The 16,904-nt window shown below is 38.6% G+C and overlaps 1 protein-coding gene across 1 annotated transcript in view; it reads right to left on the minus strand.

Moving 5' to 3' along the window:
* Window positions 1-16,904, minus strand: part of CACNA2D3 (calcium voltage-gated channel auxiliary subunit alpha2delta 3) — an 889,480-nt gene that overhangs the window by 477,349 nt on the left and 395,227 nt on the right. The window contains exons 6-8 of the mRNA XM_025197140.1: window positions 6,290-6,421; window positions 4,039-4,099; window positions 3,796-3,946 (exon numbers count right to left, since the gene is read on the minus strand). Coding sequence (XP_025052925.1) covers window positions 3,796-3,946; window positions 4,039-4,099; window positions 6,290-6,421 — 344 coding nt within the window. The remainder of the gene's footprint in view (window positions 1-3,795; window positions 3,947-4,038; window positions 4,100-6,289; window positions 6,422-16,904) is intronic.

The following is a 16,904-nucleotide window of genomic DNA, read 5'->3' on the forward strand; positions in this document are numbered from 1 at the left end:
CCCACAGCAGGTAGACTTCCACTACAAATGTGTTTCCTCCTCTTTCAGCTCTGGCATCTTCCTACCTATATCTTTTCTTTTCCAATTTAAACAAATAGCATTCCTGAAATTTTACTTACATTTCTACCATTTTGGACTCACTCATCAAAACTTCCATTTTGCCCTTGCTGTGCTCTCACAGGACTTCTTGGATTACTTCCAAGATAATTAACAATACATGTGACATTTACCTTATCCAAAACTCACTTCTCCTTTCCCCTTCTATAATGGTCCTAAATCAGAGATCCAGGAATCTTCATTTTTCTGGTGAATTATCCCCTTTCCCACTTTAACCTCTCTCCTGTGTCTCCCTCTTCACTATATAAGCATGATTTGGTCTCTCCTATGATAAAAAGGCCAACCCGCGAACAATATTTTTTTATCCAACTACCCTTCCATCTCTCTTCTTTCACCTCTAATGCACTGAGTGCATTGTTTACAAAATGAGTCTTATATTTCTCTCTCCATTCCCCCTTTCAGCCAGCCTTCATACTTTGCAATCCATTGAAACTCATCTTTACCAGTACGTCATCCACATGCTCCTTAACCAGTCATCCCTGAATGACACTGATGACAACATTCTTCTTGAAATGTTATCTTCCCTAGGCTTCCATGACACTAATTTCCTCATTCTCTTCCTGTCTCTCTAATTCCTCCTGCAGCAATTCTTCCTCAATCTGTCTAGAACGTTCTTTGGGGATCCAACAATCCTCTATTATTGGTTCCTGTCCCTCCTCCCTCTACAATTTATCTCTGGGTAATCTCGGTCCCTAACATAAATTCAACTCCATGAAGAAAACTCACAGATGTACCTCTCCATGCCAGACCATGCTGTCTCTCTCCGTGCCTTCCCTCCAAATTAAAAATCTAAGCCAATCTTTGACATCTTCTCATGATTGTCTATCTGCTCTAACACAACATACCTAAAATAGTGCTGTAATCTTTGTCCAGTCATTCCCTACCCCTCCTTTCTTGAAAGTGATTAAGAAATTACTAGGTAACCCCAATATCCAGATCACCACTCAGGACTATAACCTGGGCATTGCCTTCAACTTAACTGTTCCCAGGGGCTCACATCCAGGTTTCATCTAACTCCAGAAGATTCTTTCAACACACCTCTGAGAGAGATAAGTTGTCCTAAACTATTCACCCATGAAAAATTCTGTTCAGGCTCTCATTTCATGCCGTGTTTACTACAATACAATTTTCCTTGACCCCAACAAATGCAATCTTGCTTCATTCATGTCAATTCTGTAAGCTGCTTGAAAGATTTTTTCCTAGACTTTAACTCTGAACATGTAGTCCCTCCTCTTAAAGCCATGCTTCTCACTCTCTGTGCTCTACTGCAAACATACTATTGTAAAGCCCTCCATTGGCTATTCCCATGCTACCTACCTCATCTGCTAAAAAGTATCAACTCCCACTTCCAGATGGCCCATGATGCCAGTCTTTATCATCAACTTGTTACATTATTTAATGTCATTTGCAAATTTTTCTTGCTACCATTTTCTTCAAACCATTCTCTATAATGCTTCATCATGACCCTCCTTAAAATATAGCAAGATGTGTGCAAGGACCTTGACAACAGTTGGGATGCTTGTGAGCTGAGACCACTGCCTCTTATTTCAACCAACACTGTCAGACTGGGCATGTCTCTGCCAGAGCAACTTTGGCTTCACTACCAAGGAAGCCGCATCCACCTCCTCTAACTTCACATGTATCAACCCAAGGAATAAGGTTGTCCTGAAGGTCCCAAAGCCACTGCACCACGGCATGTCAGAAATCCAGATCAAGTGCATGGTACACGGGACCCCTCCTAGGGCATCCTGGCTTCATTTCTGCAGTTAATACATTTATGGACCAGCATTTGTGGGGCTCATTTCCACAGCAGTATGATTGGGCTCACTGCCCCCCATACTGTAGACATGCCCATGTTATCCATGTCTGGCTACTTTCATTTCTTCTGGCTGGTTTTATATTTAGGCTGTATACTTTTGTGGACAAGAATCATCTTTTTGTTCTGTGTTTGCATAGCATCAAGGGCAGGAGAGTCCTAATCCATGGCTATGCTCCTGGTTGCTACAGCAGTATAAATAAGTACAGTACTAGGATACAATTTATGGTGCATCCACAACCTGCTGATACAAGTGGCACGTCCCTATTAGTGTCCAGTTAGCACCTCCTGGATGATGTATCCAAAAAGCATACTGTGCTTAAATGTTCTGAATTGACTAGGAGTTAAAAGAACAATTATTTTAAAAGTGGTTGGCACTGGGCATATTTAAACATGCCCCCCATGGCGCAGTTGTTACTGGTGTCATTTAGTACTTGCTTTAGGAAGTACTAAAATGACAGCTCAGTAACAGCCATTGATGTGCCATCCTGGTAGTGCACAGTTATTTTTAGCAGCTACATCACCATGGCAACATGTTATAGCGAGGTAGCTCATAGCTATGGCGATGTAGCTTTGGTGTCAGTTTGTGCCCGCTGATGCTATGTTGTCACAGTGACAAGCTATATCGCCGTAGCACACTGCTACAGAAAATGTAGTGTCACATGTAGACGCACCCACTGTCTCTGAAATGAAGCACTTGGTAACCAAACATGCTGTAATAAAACAAACTCTTTTTATAATCCCATAATACCTCAGGCATATTCTATCTCTATAGTTATAGAAGAATAACAGTATAGTTGCTGTAATAAGTTACGCACACTATAGCTGTATGGTTATTGTACTAAAATATTAATGGAAGGTGTTCTAGCTAACATACCTTTATGTCAAAGTCACTAGTTTTTGTGCAGTTTTTAGACATATGAGTCTATTGGCCTTCTCCTTGATTCCTTCCTCTATGAAATGCATTTAATTTTCTCCCTGACTCATTTAGAATAACAGACAAAGCCATTGATAAGCATCATCATTACCCACTAAACATGACTGTTTAAATATCTTAATAATAATTTAGTTGATACATTTTGCCACTTCAGAAACTTATTTAGATTATTTAAGTTAATCACTGTTCTATTGAAGGACAATAAACTTTTCCTGATACAGAAAGCAATTATGCATTCCTATTATGAGTTTGTGCTAATTATGTAATGAGAAATTAAAGATTAATAAGTAAGATATTCTAAACTATCTTCCTGTTATCAGTTAAAAATAGACTAAAGGCTTACATACTTAGGGCCTATTTAGTTCTTTTTTTTTTTTTTTTGCATAAAGTATGCATTTTATGGGGTCACTTTTCATTATACATAACGTACTTGCTTGCAACTAAACCACCTCCTGACAGTCTATTGAATTAAATAGGGAAAAACATCAGGGAATAATTCATTATTAGGAAAAAATCTTAAAAATAGAGACTGTGTAGAAAATCTGTACAAGAACAAGGAAGAACTCTGCTGGTCACAATTCAGACAATAAGAATACGCTATTAACACAGTGACAATTAGAATTCCCAGAGTAACATCCTGAAAAAAATGACCATCTGATATAGAAAGCTGTCATGTGTTGGAATCAGAGAGGGAACATATCTACGAGTTCTACTATGACAAGGGGCCGCAATGAATAAAGTTGCATTGGAAGAAATCCTGGGATGTCTCTCCCATCACCAAGATTCAGTGGTATAATAAGCCAATGCACAGTCTTCACCACCTGTCCTCTACATCATTCAAGTGCAAAGCAGGATATAAAGTATGACAGACAATGGCAAAGGACCTAATAGAAAAAGGGAGACAAAAAAAGAGAGAGAAACTCACAGCAATTATGTTGAAAAAGTCATCATCTCCAAGGGTATCCAAAATAGATGAAACAGTTTGTTTAGCAATTGTCAGACGAAGTCCTTTCATGCTGCCGCTAACATCAACTAAAATGACCACATCTTTTGGAGAAGTAGCTGCTTGGATGTACCTACACCAAGAAGAATATAGATCAATCTTAAAAAATTCGCTTTTTTAATCTCATATTACTTTGAAAAAAAAGGGGGGTTGCGTAATACCTACCATTTTCGATTTCTACAGTCAAATGCAATAACTCCATTCTCATCTGGTTCCCATTTAATTCCTATTAAAAAAAAGGATTAGCTTACAATAGTTTGAAAAAATAAATGCTTCTTTGCTAGTGGTGGAAATTAACGTTTAAAAGATTCTAAAATTGTATCAACTGATCGGGCATACTTATTCATATATCATGTACAAAGTCACTGGTCACATTGTGCTATCTCTGGAAAAATGATTTAACAAAACAGGACTCCAGGATATGCAATCATCTCTCAGCTGTTTTCAGTCCATTGTAAGGTAAAGGCTTCTTTCAAGGCTATTCTGCTGATCACACTAAAGAGCATTACTTAAGCCCCACTTTGCTTGGCCAGGGGAGTTGGCAGACTTGTGATAATGCTGGCCAGTTCCTTTTCCCCAGTGCTCTTTTCCCCCATGGCTGAACCTCCCCAAAATTGTCATCCTTGATGGCATCACTCTCAAGTTCTGTGCTGGATGGTTTGCCACTGATCACTTGACTACAATGAGGTAATGTCTCCAAATTGTAGGCCAGAGGAAATACAATACTTGATTTCAAGTTAAGAACACCAACAGACCAATTCCCTCTGTTTTTTTAATCAAGACATTTCTGGACTTGCATTCTATTTCTAGCATAAAAAGATATACTCTTAAAATAAAGAAGCTACAGTTTCCACTATTGCAATGTCACTGGGTTTTAAAAAAAATACCAACACAATCCACTTAGCTAATGATGTTCCATTATTGCTCTGATCCTGAACTACTGAAGTCACTGACATGAACACCACAGCAACAGTAGATTCTGGCACAATTAACAGGATGAAGCACAATATGTGGACCACTCCAAATATTTTGTTAAAGTGAAATCAGTATTAAGTAACATAGGTTTAAAACTATCCACTGAGATCATCAGATGACATCAGACAAAAGGTACCAGGTAAGTGCAAATTAAAATAAAGGATGAATGAAGAAGTAGTATGACTGCTAACATAAAATAGATTACAAAAGACGGCACTATCTGAAGGATCTGAATTCTCTTCCTTTTTCTTCAAATACTGGTTTTTCTTATATTCTTATTTCAAAGTATTTTTCCCCCAAAACCGAGGCAGCCAGATACACAGACATCTCAAGCGTCTCTAAGAGTTTTTAAATGCTTTAAAATGTCAGTTATTTTCTCATTCATTTCAAAGTTATCATCTGTTCTGATTATTTACTCCAAAGAACCAGAATTCAAACTCATGTCATCCTCTATCTTGAACTCTACATGAGTTCTACAGGTTTTATGGTGACCCATATCTATCTTGCCCTATGGAGAGAGGAATCTCAGAGCTATGAGTATGCCCTTTAAGTAGTATGTTTAAAGAAATTATTAGAAGGAAGAATGAATATCTTATTTAGCACAGAAATAAAAGTTTGAAGTAATTACCTGTACTTATTCACAAATATGAAACAGTTCAGACTCCCAAATTATGCATTTTTACATTATTTAAGCTTTCTAAATTCTATTTCTACAGCTGCAGTGTTGTAATCTATCACCTGAAGTTTTCACAACTCTCAGGCAAAATTAATACTCCTTTTTATTAAAAATTCAAATCCTGCTAAATTAAATCATATCTCATATTATACAGAAGTAGCAAGAAGAATGTCCCAAAGGCTTTCCCTGTTTATCAAGAATAATGAGCACACCCTGCAATTCTGATTTTTTTTTCTTTTCCTTTTGTTTCATTTGTGTGTTCGTACGTGTGCTTGTCAGGTGTTTACTGGAACCAGCATTATCTCAGCTAGCCAATTCACTTCAAATTTATGTGCACACATGTTCCACAGTGAGAATATGAAGGCCCTGCTTAAAGATCTGCAGTTTTGAAAGAGAAAAATTGAGGGCACTGACTCAATTTCTTTTATATCTTCTTACCATTCTTGTTAGTGTTTTAACTTCCTTGTCCTTTTTTCTTTTGTTTTGTTTTAATGGCAATATGTCAATTGTAGCCTCAATCCACTATATTGGGCAAAAGTAAAAAGATAAAAAGTTGGGGGTTTTCCTGTAAATATGAATTGGGGAGTAAATGAACAAGGTATTCATAGCATTGACTAGAAGACTCCCTTCAAGGAAAACTTCATAAATCACTGGAAGTGGCACCTGCTAACTGCTTGTCAGAATCAAGGTCTAAGCCATTAAATTTTTCTTGGAAAAAACTGTACCAGTACCAGCCACTTATTTTATTTTAATTTATAATCTTACCTGGATACTGCCTAAAAAATCCCTTTGCACTTCCAAAATATTGCCATATGAGAGAAGGGTCACGGTCAAAGTTATCAACAAACACCTTGTTTAACGATTCTGACCAATAAACTCCATTTACGATAGCTGGATCTGAAAAAAAAAATTATAATTATGATCACTTGATAGAATCTTATGTAGGATATAATCTCTGGCTGATTCAGCAGTGGTCTTAAAGATGTAGCTTGTAAGTTGCATGTAACTTTCAGTTACTTCTGTGAAACCCACAGATTTCATTTTCTGCAAGTATGCTCACAGGATTTTCTGGATTTCTACATTAAATAACTTGCTATATATGAGCCTCTGGGAGAGACTTTTTCACTGCTTGCTCTCAGCATCCAGGAGATGAGTCATGGAACATGCAAGAAAATGTCCTTCAGTAGCTAACAGAAGGGCAAAAGATCAAAAACATTCACTCAAACTAGCCTCCCAATGGCCTGTACAAAGTAAAAGGATGCAGATAATGTTGTTGTTAATGTATTATAACACATTATAACAACACAATAAGGTTGAATTGTGATGTGACATCAGTCATGTATTAAAGCAATATCACAACAAAAGTAATGTATGACATCTTAAGAAGTTATCTGATTCTGTATGGCTCCATTTTTCATGATGTTGCTTGGCAGCTGTGAAGGACACAAACATTTTCAACATTATGTTGTTTACATGGTAAAAGCACATACAGAGCAGAGAAACATTAGTGACACATTTTAAGTAGTTGCACGATATATTTTGTGGATAAGAAATCAAGTCATTCATTAAAATATGAAACTCACTATTAGTGTGAAGAAAACTTTAACTCAGGTTGCTTTAATTCAGTTTCCTGACCTTGTAAGGCTCAGGATTTTTTATGTCAATGTTCTTTATGTGTTCATATAAATATATTTTATATTTAGTATCACCATCCCAACTGTGTGTTAAAAGTTTATTTGTGAGAAAGAAACATATGTAATAGTCCTGTCAACAGACAGACCCTGCTTCACCATGTTGTGACTTGCACACAGGCACTCTTCCATTTCTTAGAAAACTTTAGAGAGAGACCCTCTGCATAGCAGTTTGTTTTTTCAGTACCATGGAGTCCAATGTATGTTTTACTTCATAAAATTAAGATAATAGCCAGCATGGAAAATAGAAAGTGAAGTGCTTTTCATTTCCTGTTTGAGTTTGGATTTGTACATTGATTTCCTCTAGTGTTATATACATCGTTCAGATGAATGAACAGCAAACATGGAAGAGCACTAATTATTGTGTGAAAAACTACGGGCCTGAATTTCTCAACAATGACTTCATATTATTTTTGATTCCCATATGCAGTGCAGACCATAAAAGCAAATTTAAAAACTTAATGTAGGAGAAGAGCCTAGTTGTTTTAATACAGCACAGTATTTCCATCTGGCAATTTTTTAAAGTCTAATATGTCCAGTGCTTTTCTGTACTATGAAGAGGTCAATTGTTATACAAATGGCAAAATAAAATTAAACTAATATGGTTAGATAAGTTTATGTTAAATTAATATCTGAGCTAGATATCAAATGTTTTCCAAATGAAGCACTAAAGAGAGATGGTCCATATTCCCAATATGATCTGCATATGAAGACAGTGGTTTATCAAAAAGAAACAAAGTTAACTTAAATGAGAGTTATAGAATACATTTTTAAAAGTGTGTGCATGCGTGCTTGCACCCATGCACATCCACACACTTTCTCTCACACACTCTCTGACTTTTTCAAGTGTTTCAAATAATGCTTCTATTGACTTGTAAAATAATGGCACTCCATATTGATTTCAAGAGATTGCTTAGAATGTAATTTTAATGGAGTGGAGAAAAGGTGAATTGTTTTCTGTCCTTAACTTCAGTGAGAACACACCAGCGTAAAAAAGGGAAATATCTCAGCAACACATCTTTGAACACCGCTTCCCTCTAAACATTTAGGTTTACATAGAGGGACTGCTGAAAAAGCAAGAGCAACAAAGCAGATTTTTGTTTTTAAAACATGTCCAGTGCAGTTACACTTTTTCCTAGAAAATGCAATGTACATTAAAAAAAAACGAAAAAACTTAGAACCTGTCAAGCTAGACATATACCAAGCAGAAATTTGGGTTATTGCCAAAAACTCTACTATGTGAAAACAGATGGTCCAACAAGCTGCATTAAAAAACCATCACCTGAACTGAAGAATCTTTCTTGCCTAACTGACAAGTGACACCGCATCCATTTGGATGTTCCTCTAACACAATCTGCAAGTGTCTGATTGTACAGCACTAAGCAGTGCTGAGACAACATGACTGAAGCATTAGAAGTATGGCTCACCCCGCCATACTCCCTAACACTAGCTAGAGCATTGCGAGTCTGGAACTGCTACATCATACTTGTTCAGCTGGAAGGACAGGATTACTAAAGAGAACAGTAGTTTTGATGACTCATTGTAGCAAAGACGACTGAAGTTCAATTTAAACTTTAAACACTAAATTTAATGTTAGATTCCTTAGTTTGTTCCTTCTCTAGGAGTATCTATGGGAATGTCTCTATGCTAGAGGAAGGATGTCCACCCTACACTTCTCAAATCACCTAAGCTGCTTGAGTGCTCATCAGAATTATGACCCTGTAAGTCATCCATGGTTGAATATCACTGCTTTTACAATTCAGTGACAATGCATAGGGGGTGCACATGCACCCCGAGAGTGCCGGTACACCCCCAATCAGGCCGCGCTTCCTGTTTAGAAGGTGGGCAGAGGGGCAGGCAGGAGCGCCAGTGCCCCCCTGCGAATACTGGCTGGAGAGCAGGGACACCAAGAAAAGTGGAAATGGTTGCGGGTGAGTACGATTGGCTGCCTCCCACCCCTCCACCCCCAAGGTCAGTGGGATCTGCTGGCAGGGGACCCCGATCGCTGACTGGTGTCAGGGGTGCCCCGATTCAAGAGGCACTAGTCGCCCATGTTACAATTTATATATTTAAAAAGGCATTCGGAGGCAACTCACATCTGCAATTCATACCAAGTTTGTGGTAAAATCTCAAGATACTTTCCAGGCTCAAATTGTTTCTATCCTAGATACCTCGGACCCAAAAAACTCTTACATCTTTTCTCCAGCCCTGCGCAACCAATCTATATCACATACATAAACTTTCTTTAAATTTCATGTGTGTCATATATAAGGGACCATTTTGCTGCTATGCAAAACTTCATAGCCCGGGCTACTTAAGGACAACAGCAGAATATGAATGCTTGATATTAGGTTTTGGGGAAAAAAAGCATATGTTAAAATAAATAATATTATAGTTGATGAAAACCCAAGCAAACAAAGGTTGATAAATTAAGATGTATTTAAATATACATGCCTCTAACTGTAAACGACTTTATTAGTTCACCTACAAAAAATATTTTAACGTGTTTATGTATCTATGCCACTGAGAAAACTCTATTGCAATACAACTGAGAGAGCTACCCAAACAAACTTGGTTTAACATATTTTCTGCATTAAATTAACAATGTTAATTACAGGGTATCCACAGCTTGATCACTTAAAGCATTAATCCAGTGACTCTGAAACTAATAAGGGTTTGTTGCTGAAAGAAGCATTAAGCAGAGAATTTTAAGTAAGGGAGAACAATTTAAAAAGCTCTGTGACAAGACAATTCCTTCAAAACGAATCCTCGGGGTGATTTAATACCTTTACAGAGCATGCAGATTATGCTGGCCATGCAGGTAACAATAATATGCTCTGAGTGAACTGAAGGTGACATTTCATGCATCAATGACTTTTCATATGAAGACACATTAGACCAGACTTTGTTTGGTCCTTGCAACAAAGCATTAGGAAAAGTGAGGTAATGGAAAACTACCTAGTGTTGTGGCCCTTCTCAAGAACTGGACACGGCCATAGTCGCTATACTCTATAATGTACTCTGTCTCATACACTGTGAGAAATTGCTAAAGGGTAGAGAAAGAAAAGGTGAAAGATGGAACCAATAGGCATGTTTCCCCTGATTTGTCAGTGGCTCTGAGAGTTATACTGTGGGCATATGCCCTCCCCATACTTCTGCATATAGTGGGACTAGTAGCTACCGCCCCTCAATGCAGTGGTGGTCATAAACCAAGGTCTACTGCCTAATATTTACTACTGAGAATCTTTACTATTTAGTGTATGATAAACCAAATACATCTCAGTCTCAAATTTCATGTCATAGAAGTATTGGTATTTGAAGAAACTTCTCTTTCACGTGTCTTCCAAACTACATCTGAGCCCCTGACCACTAGCCCTCATTAAAAATCTCACTGCATGTCTTCTAGCAGTAGATATGTTAGTCCTGTTGTCCTTGCCAAGTTCAAATTCCAACTGTGGTAATTACATCTTGCTTAAATGGCCCCTGCTGCTTCGTTTGGAAACCATATTCTTCACTTGGTATCATAAGCTGCTCTTTATTGCCACTGTACACTGCTTGCATTTCCAAGAACAGTTACATTTTAAGAGATCCTTGTGAATATTTGGGGGATGAAAAGCTTAGTGTAAATGAAAAATCGTTAGCATGATGTTATGATGCAGACCCAAGAACAATAAATGTAAATAGCTTCTACTATAATTCTTGAATTATAGTTCCTGTTCGCATTTTGCAAAAAAATCTTCCTGGCAATAAGCTTTAAAATAATATGATAACGTTCCCTTTTTTCCCCCCAGCTTCTAGACAGGATGCCTTGTGGCTATATGTGATTTTGTTCTAGTGTCATTTATAAAGATACTAGCAGCTTTTTACTGATATTTAATATAAACAAAGGCTCCAGGCAAACAGGTACATTGATGGGAATCTGAAATATAATTGCCAAGGAACAGTTCAAATGCATGTAGCAATTAAGTAGCTGTCATAGATAATATTGACCCTAAAAAGCAGGCAAGATGTGTAGGCTGAAAGAATGCAAGAATAAAGACAATGACTGGCACTGAAATAAAATGCACGTTATTCCATAGGTTTCACAAGGAATTCACATGCACATTCAATTTGTTATGTTACACCTATGGCAAGATACTAATATTTACATTTTGAATTGCGTGGTTTGTATGCTAGTTATTCCAGCATTATTTATAATACATTTGATAGCAATTGTGCAATGCAGTAACTATGAAAGAAATACAAAAAGCAATGTCCATGTGGATGTTCCCACAATGTCTTGGGCAATCTCTCTTATTCTTGAGAGTGAGTATTAACCAAGATATTAAGTGTATTTGCTAGTGAATTAGGGTTGAGATAAGATCATTAACTTCTGCATGGACTGCTATCAGAGATGCACAAAAGGCTCCCCTCTGCAGGGTCTGACCTGAAGGACAGCACCGGTGTAGGGCAATGATCTAGTGCTGCAGAGCAATTTCAGCACTGCGTATAAGACTGAGTTCCATATGAGACCTAAAATCCAATGCACTCTTGGCTCAAAGGTGACAGTCCAACTGCTCAGTCATGCTGACACAGACAATATATTTAGTCTAAGGATATTATAAGAACAACAAAATCAATCTCATGGCTTGAACACAGACTGCTAATATAATACTCATAATAGTCGGTCCTAAAATGAATGATTCAGATTCTGAAAGTGCTACATGAAAATTAACTACTTCATCTTTGGCAACACTCCTGTGTTGTAGCTCAGAATTCTAAGGGTTGTGGAAACTTGAGAGCCTATATTTCCAACCATAGAGTGCTCCCCACCAATATTGGAACTGATTCAATACTCAAAAAAGCTTATCTCCTAAGGCACAAACAGATGTAACTCTTGTACCACCATAAAAATGTTTATGGCAGCACAAGCTGCAAAAAAATGTCCTAGTCCCTTTTCACACTCCGAGGGCACATCCACACATGCAAGCACATGTGCTTGCAGCAGCTCAAACAGAAGCGGCACAAATTTGAGCTGGGGCTTTTTGCCTCCGCACACATGCCCAGACATGCATTTTGGTGTGGGGCAAATTGTGTCACTTGGGGCAAAATAACCTTGCCTGGGTCCTCCCAGATCTGCAGCCAGGGAGAGCTAGTGGCAGGCAGCGTGCTTCAGCACCAGGGCAAGGGCCAGCCATAGGGATGCTGCAGGTGCGATCAGGGACCTGGCATCGGGCGGGGGAGTGATCAGGGAGCTGGGGGAGTGGCACAGGGCACCCTTGTTCACTGGCCCTGCATCTGGCTGGCTACCAGGCCATCTCTATGGAGGACCCAAGCCTCCAGTTGCCTCAGGGCACAATCTGGGACCATGCCCTGCCCTGCTTTTTTTCCCCTGGGATATTTTTTGACACCTGGATCTCCAGGAACGTTTTTTTGTTCCCAGCATGAGTCTTGCAGCGGGCTCATGTGGATGCACATGCGGACTCATATGGATGTGTCTCAAGTGCCCAAAAATGTTGCTGAGACCAAACGTAGTTACAGTTTGTGACACCTTATAGGAGATGACATCTATGTGCCGGGACACATCTCAGCATCGCTGATTCTGCTCCAAAGACAACTTCTGTGTTTATCCCTAATGAATCATTAGAACACCTCTTGCAACACCTGTATTTACCACAGAAGTCTCCCAGCTGACTGCAGACCTGTTTAGCTTTGCTCAGTTTGTGAAATGTAGTATCACAAACTAATGCGACCTCAGACTACAGGACTGGTTCTAAATATAACACCAATTTTATAGGGATGCTAATAGAGGGAAAGCAATGGTGAAAGGTATGGTGTTCACTTCTAATGAAATACCTCACCACAAAGTTTTGGAGTATCAAGGTATGGTTGAGAAGGTAAGAACAGTGGAAGCAGTAGGCCATGGTTACAACCACAGCTTTCCAGATAGTAAAGGAAAGGAAAAAGCACAGTACTGCTCAGTAAACCCACCTTGAAAGGAGACCCTGACAACAAGTTCAACACAAAAGCAAAATAGGTCTCAAATGAAAAAGATAGTAGGAGCTAATCCCTGCACTTAGGAAATATTTGAAAAAGCTTCCAAACAAAATGGATGGAACTGTATCTATTATTTGCCAGAGATTCAGAAATCTAAAACTATGCAGGTGGCATGAAAAGCAAACTGCTTGACAAACTATTCAGGAAGCCAGCAGAACACACTGTAAATCACTGCAAAAGAAAGCAAATGTCAACGCTACTAAAGGAAACCAACCATGCCATAAAATATTTAAAGGCACAACATACCAAGAGACATAGTTGTAGCACAGCTGCTGTCGAAGTGATATATGACAAGGACAAGGTATAGCCTTGGAAATAAGAATGAAGATCCCAGAAACTGCTCAAGGACAACCTGTACACATTTTATTTTCCTGGAACTGTTTTACAAGTTAGTAGAAATAACTGCATTTAAAAAAAAAAAGCCCCTAAATGTAGATCTGTACATTAATGTTTTATAGTACATACCTGATCATTTTTGTTCTGTTACTTAGTAGAAAACCACAAATGTACACAACCAATGAGATATGATGGAATCTCAGGAAAGGGGAGGGGGCGTTTCCTTTTGCTAAAGTGTATTTAGATTGTATTGGGCTACAGTCAAATACATTAATTTACCAAAACATCTACACAGAAAGGTCCCTAAACACCGAGTATATGAATCTATGTTAGATCCACGTCAGACAGAGTGATGCCTGTTCTCCAATTGTTGATTTTTGTGACTATTCTTTATCTTATCCTCATAATTTATTGGTCCCTGAAAGAGTCACAGGCTAAGGTGTTTCTAGGTGGGTGCTTGGGATATTTCTTAGAAGGCCTTGTTTAGCACATCTTACATAGGTAAAAAAACTCCCAAGTGCCCTCAGTGGAAGTTCTGCTTGAGTTAAATTGGTTAGAAAAAGCCTCTCAGATGTGAAAATGTTCAGCAACTTAACAATCCTTAAAACCACTATAAAAATATATGGAAACATAGAACAGATGCAAAAGTGCATCCTGGGATGAATGCATTACAGCCACAATTATGGAGTCTAAAGCATTAATTTGCTCCTTTTGAAATGTGCCAAATAAAAACCATAAGAAAGATACCTAGATAAACAAAGTGCAGACAGTGTAAAAATGCCTTAAAAGGTTCAGACAAACTATTCTAAAATGTTTATATTCTCAACAAGTATATTAATACTAAACTACAGAAGCAAGCTCCCTTTTTCTTCACACAATACAGATCCCAGAAAAATCAAAGACGGTCTGTGTTATGTAGCAGGATGGATGACAAATAATGACTGTATTCTCAAATAATAGACAAAATGAAGAAAATATAATCTTAAAATAAATGTCTATGCTTCTTTATGTGAATGTTGATCTTTTCTACCCCACAGTAAACAAAAGCTACATTTTTACATTTGCCATACAACCGTTTCAGCAAATATCTTGGCGTATCCCATACTGAGGAATTTCAGAAACCCAGGATGTCAATTATCACTAAATGTGAAGTGGAAATTTAAACTACTTCCCTAACATATGGGGGAGGGGAGGAGGCATGAAGGCAGGAAGGAAAAGAATAAACCCTTGGAAGTCATTCATACATGAACACACACACAATCAAAATCCATCAACAAGAAAGCCCTGTATATCTATGTAAGCCTGAGTTCACTTTTGATGACTCCTATGCACACCTAGGCTTATCATGGATTTTTAAAAAGGCAACAGTTGACCAAATCCTGTTTACTAGGTCCATATTAAGTTATTGGTAATATTTAAATAAGTGAGGTCAACAGTATTGCTAAGTAATTACTATCCATTTTCCATACATATTCCCACACTCTTTATTAAATTGTTATAGATAAAGGTGCTAATGGATTACACATTAGAGGTCACTGATGCATAAGCACAAGGGATGACATTCTTGACAGAAATAGTTAAAAGATGAAAGTAATTGCCATCATGAAACATATTGTATGGGTCTGTACCATTACACCTTTCAGCATTTCCCTCACATTTCAATGCCACTGCATAAAGGAAAAAAAACTAGCAGCTAGGTCTCCTCTTCCAAACAGGGTCTGAGAAAAACCACTGACTATGCATTTCCCAGATGTAAAATGCAGGAGGTAAGGGAGGAAAAGGAGAAAAAAATACATTTACACACTTATGTTTGCCTGAAACAGAGACTAATTTGTGGGTAGGGCAGTGTTCCCATTTCTGAAGAGTTCTATAAACCTGCTTCATATAGTATGATACTATTGTTATTCAAGGCAACAGGACTTTGGTACATTTTGTAAATACTGGGGTTTTTGGTTGTTTTTTTTTTAGTTACAAAGCATATGCAATTCCCATTTCCTTGAAATGACATAGGCTTTGCATTGCTAATTTCTGTTCCAAATGGAAAACTGATCTGCAATATCACAAAAAATCTGTTCCCACTTGGCAAAAGGGGATGAGTTATGTTTGTATTTCAGAGGAAGCCACAATCAAACTTTAATTAAAATGTATGTGTAGATAGATTAGTAATTTTTCTTGTCTCCTTATGTTTACATTTGATCTAAAAACTGTACTGTCCCCCAACTCTTTCCAGCATGATAAACCAATGTCAAACATATGCTATAAACATGTTTTCGCCATACAGTTAACACCAGTAATTGGCACCTAGGTCTGAGCACCTGAGTGAGCAACCCTACTGCAAAGTCAAACTTGTTTGTCTGTATTTATCTTTCCTACAGTTGTATTTGTTGTGGGGCATATTGCTTTTTGTGCTGAATTTCATAGATTTCATAGACATTAGGGCTGGAAGGGACCTCGGAAGATCATCGAGTCCAGACCGCTGCCCCAGGGGCAGGAAGTCAGCTGGGGTCATAGGATCCCAGCAAGATAAACATCCAAATTTCTCTTGAAGGCGTTCAAGGTAGGTGCTTGAACCACCTCCGGTGGTAGTCTATTCCAGGCCTTGGGGGCTCGGACAGTAAAGAAGTTCTTCCTTATGTCCAGCCTGAAATGGTCATGGAGGAGTTTGTGACCGTTCGACCTTGTCATCCCTTGAGGTGCTCTGGTGAACAGACATTCCCCCAGATCCTGGTGAGCACCCCTGATAAACATAGGTGGCCACCAAATCATCCCTGAGCCTGCGCTTATCCAGGCTGAAGAGTCCCATGGCTCTCAGCCTCTCATCATAAGGCCTATTTTCCTGACCTCTGATCATGCACATGGCTCTACTCTGGACTCTCTTGAGCTTCTCCACATCCTTTTTGAACTGTCGAGCCCAAAACTGGACACAGTACTCCAGCTGCAGCCTCACCAAGGCTGAGTACAATGGAAGAATGACATCCTGGGATTTACTCCAGAAGGATCTATGAATGCAACCCAGTGTTTTGGTCGCTTTACTAGCTGCAGCATCACATTGAAGGCTCATGTTCATCTTGTGGTCAATCATGACCCCCAAGTCCTTTTCATCCATAGTGCTAGCCAGTATAGCACTGCTGAGCCTATAAGCATGCTGTGGATTTTTCTTCCCAAGGTGGAGATCCTTGAATTTTGGGGTGTTAAAACACCATCAGGTTCTTGTCTGCCCATTTCCTGAGCCTGTCAAGGTCAGCCTGGATCACCCTCATGTCCTCCAGTGTGGATGCTTTACCCCAAAGTTTTATTTATTTGTTTTATATATATAT

Source organism: Alligator sinensis, unplaced genomic scaffold (assembly GCF_000455745.1).
Source record: "Alligator sinensis unplaced genomic scaffold, ASM45574v1 scaffold391_1, whole genome shotgun sequence".
Taxonomy (NCBI): Eukaryota; Metazoa; Chordata; order Crocodylia; family Alligatoridae; genus Alligator; species Alligator sinensis.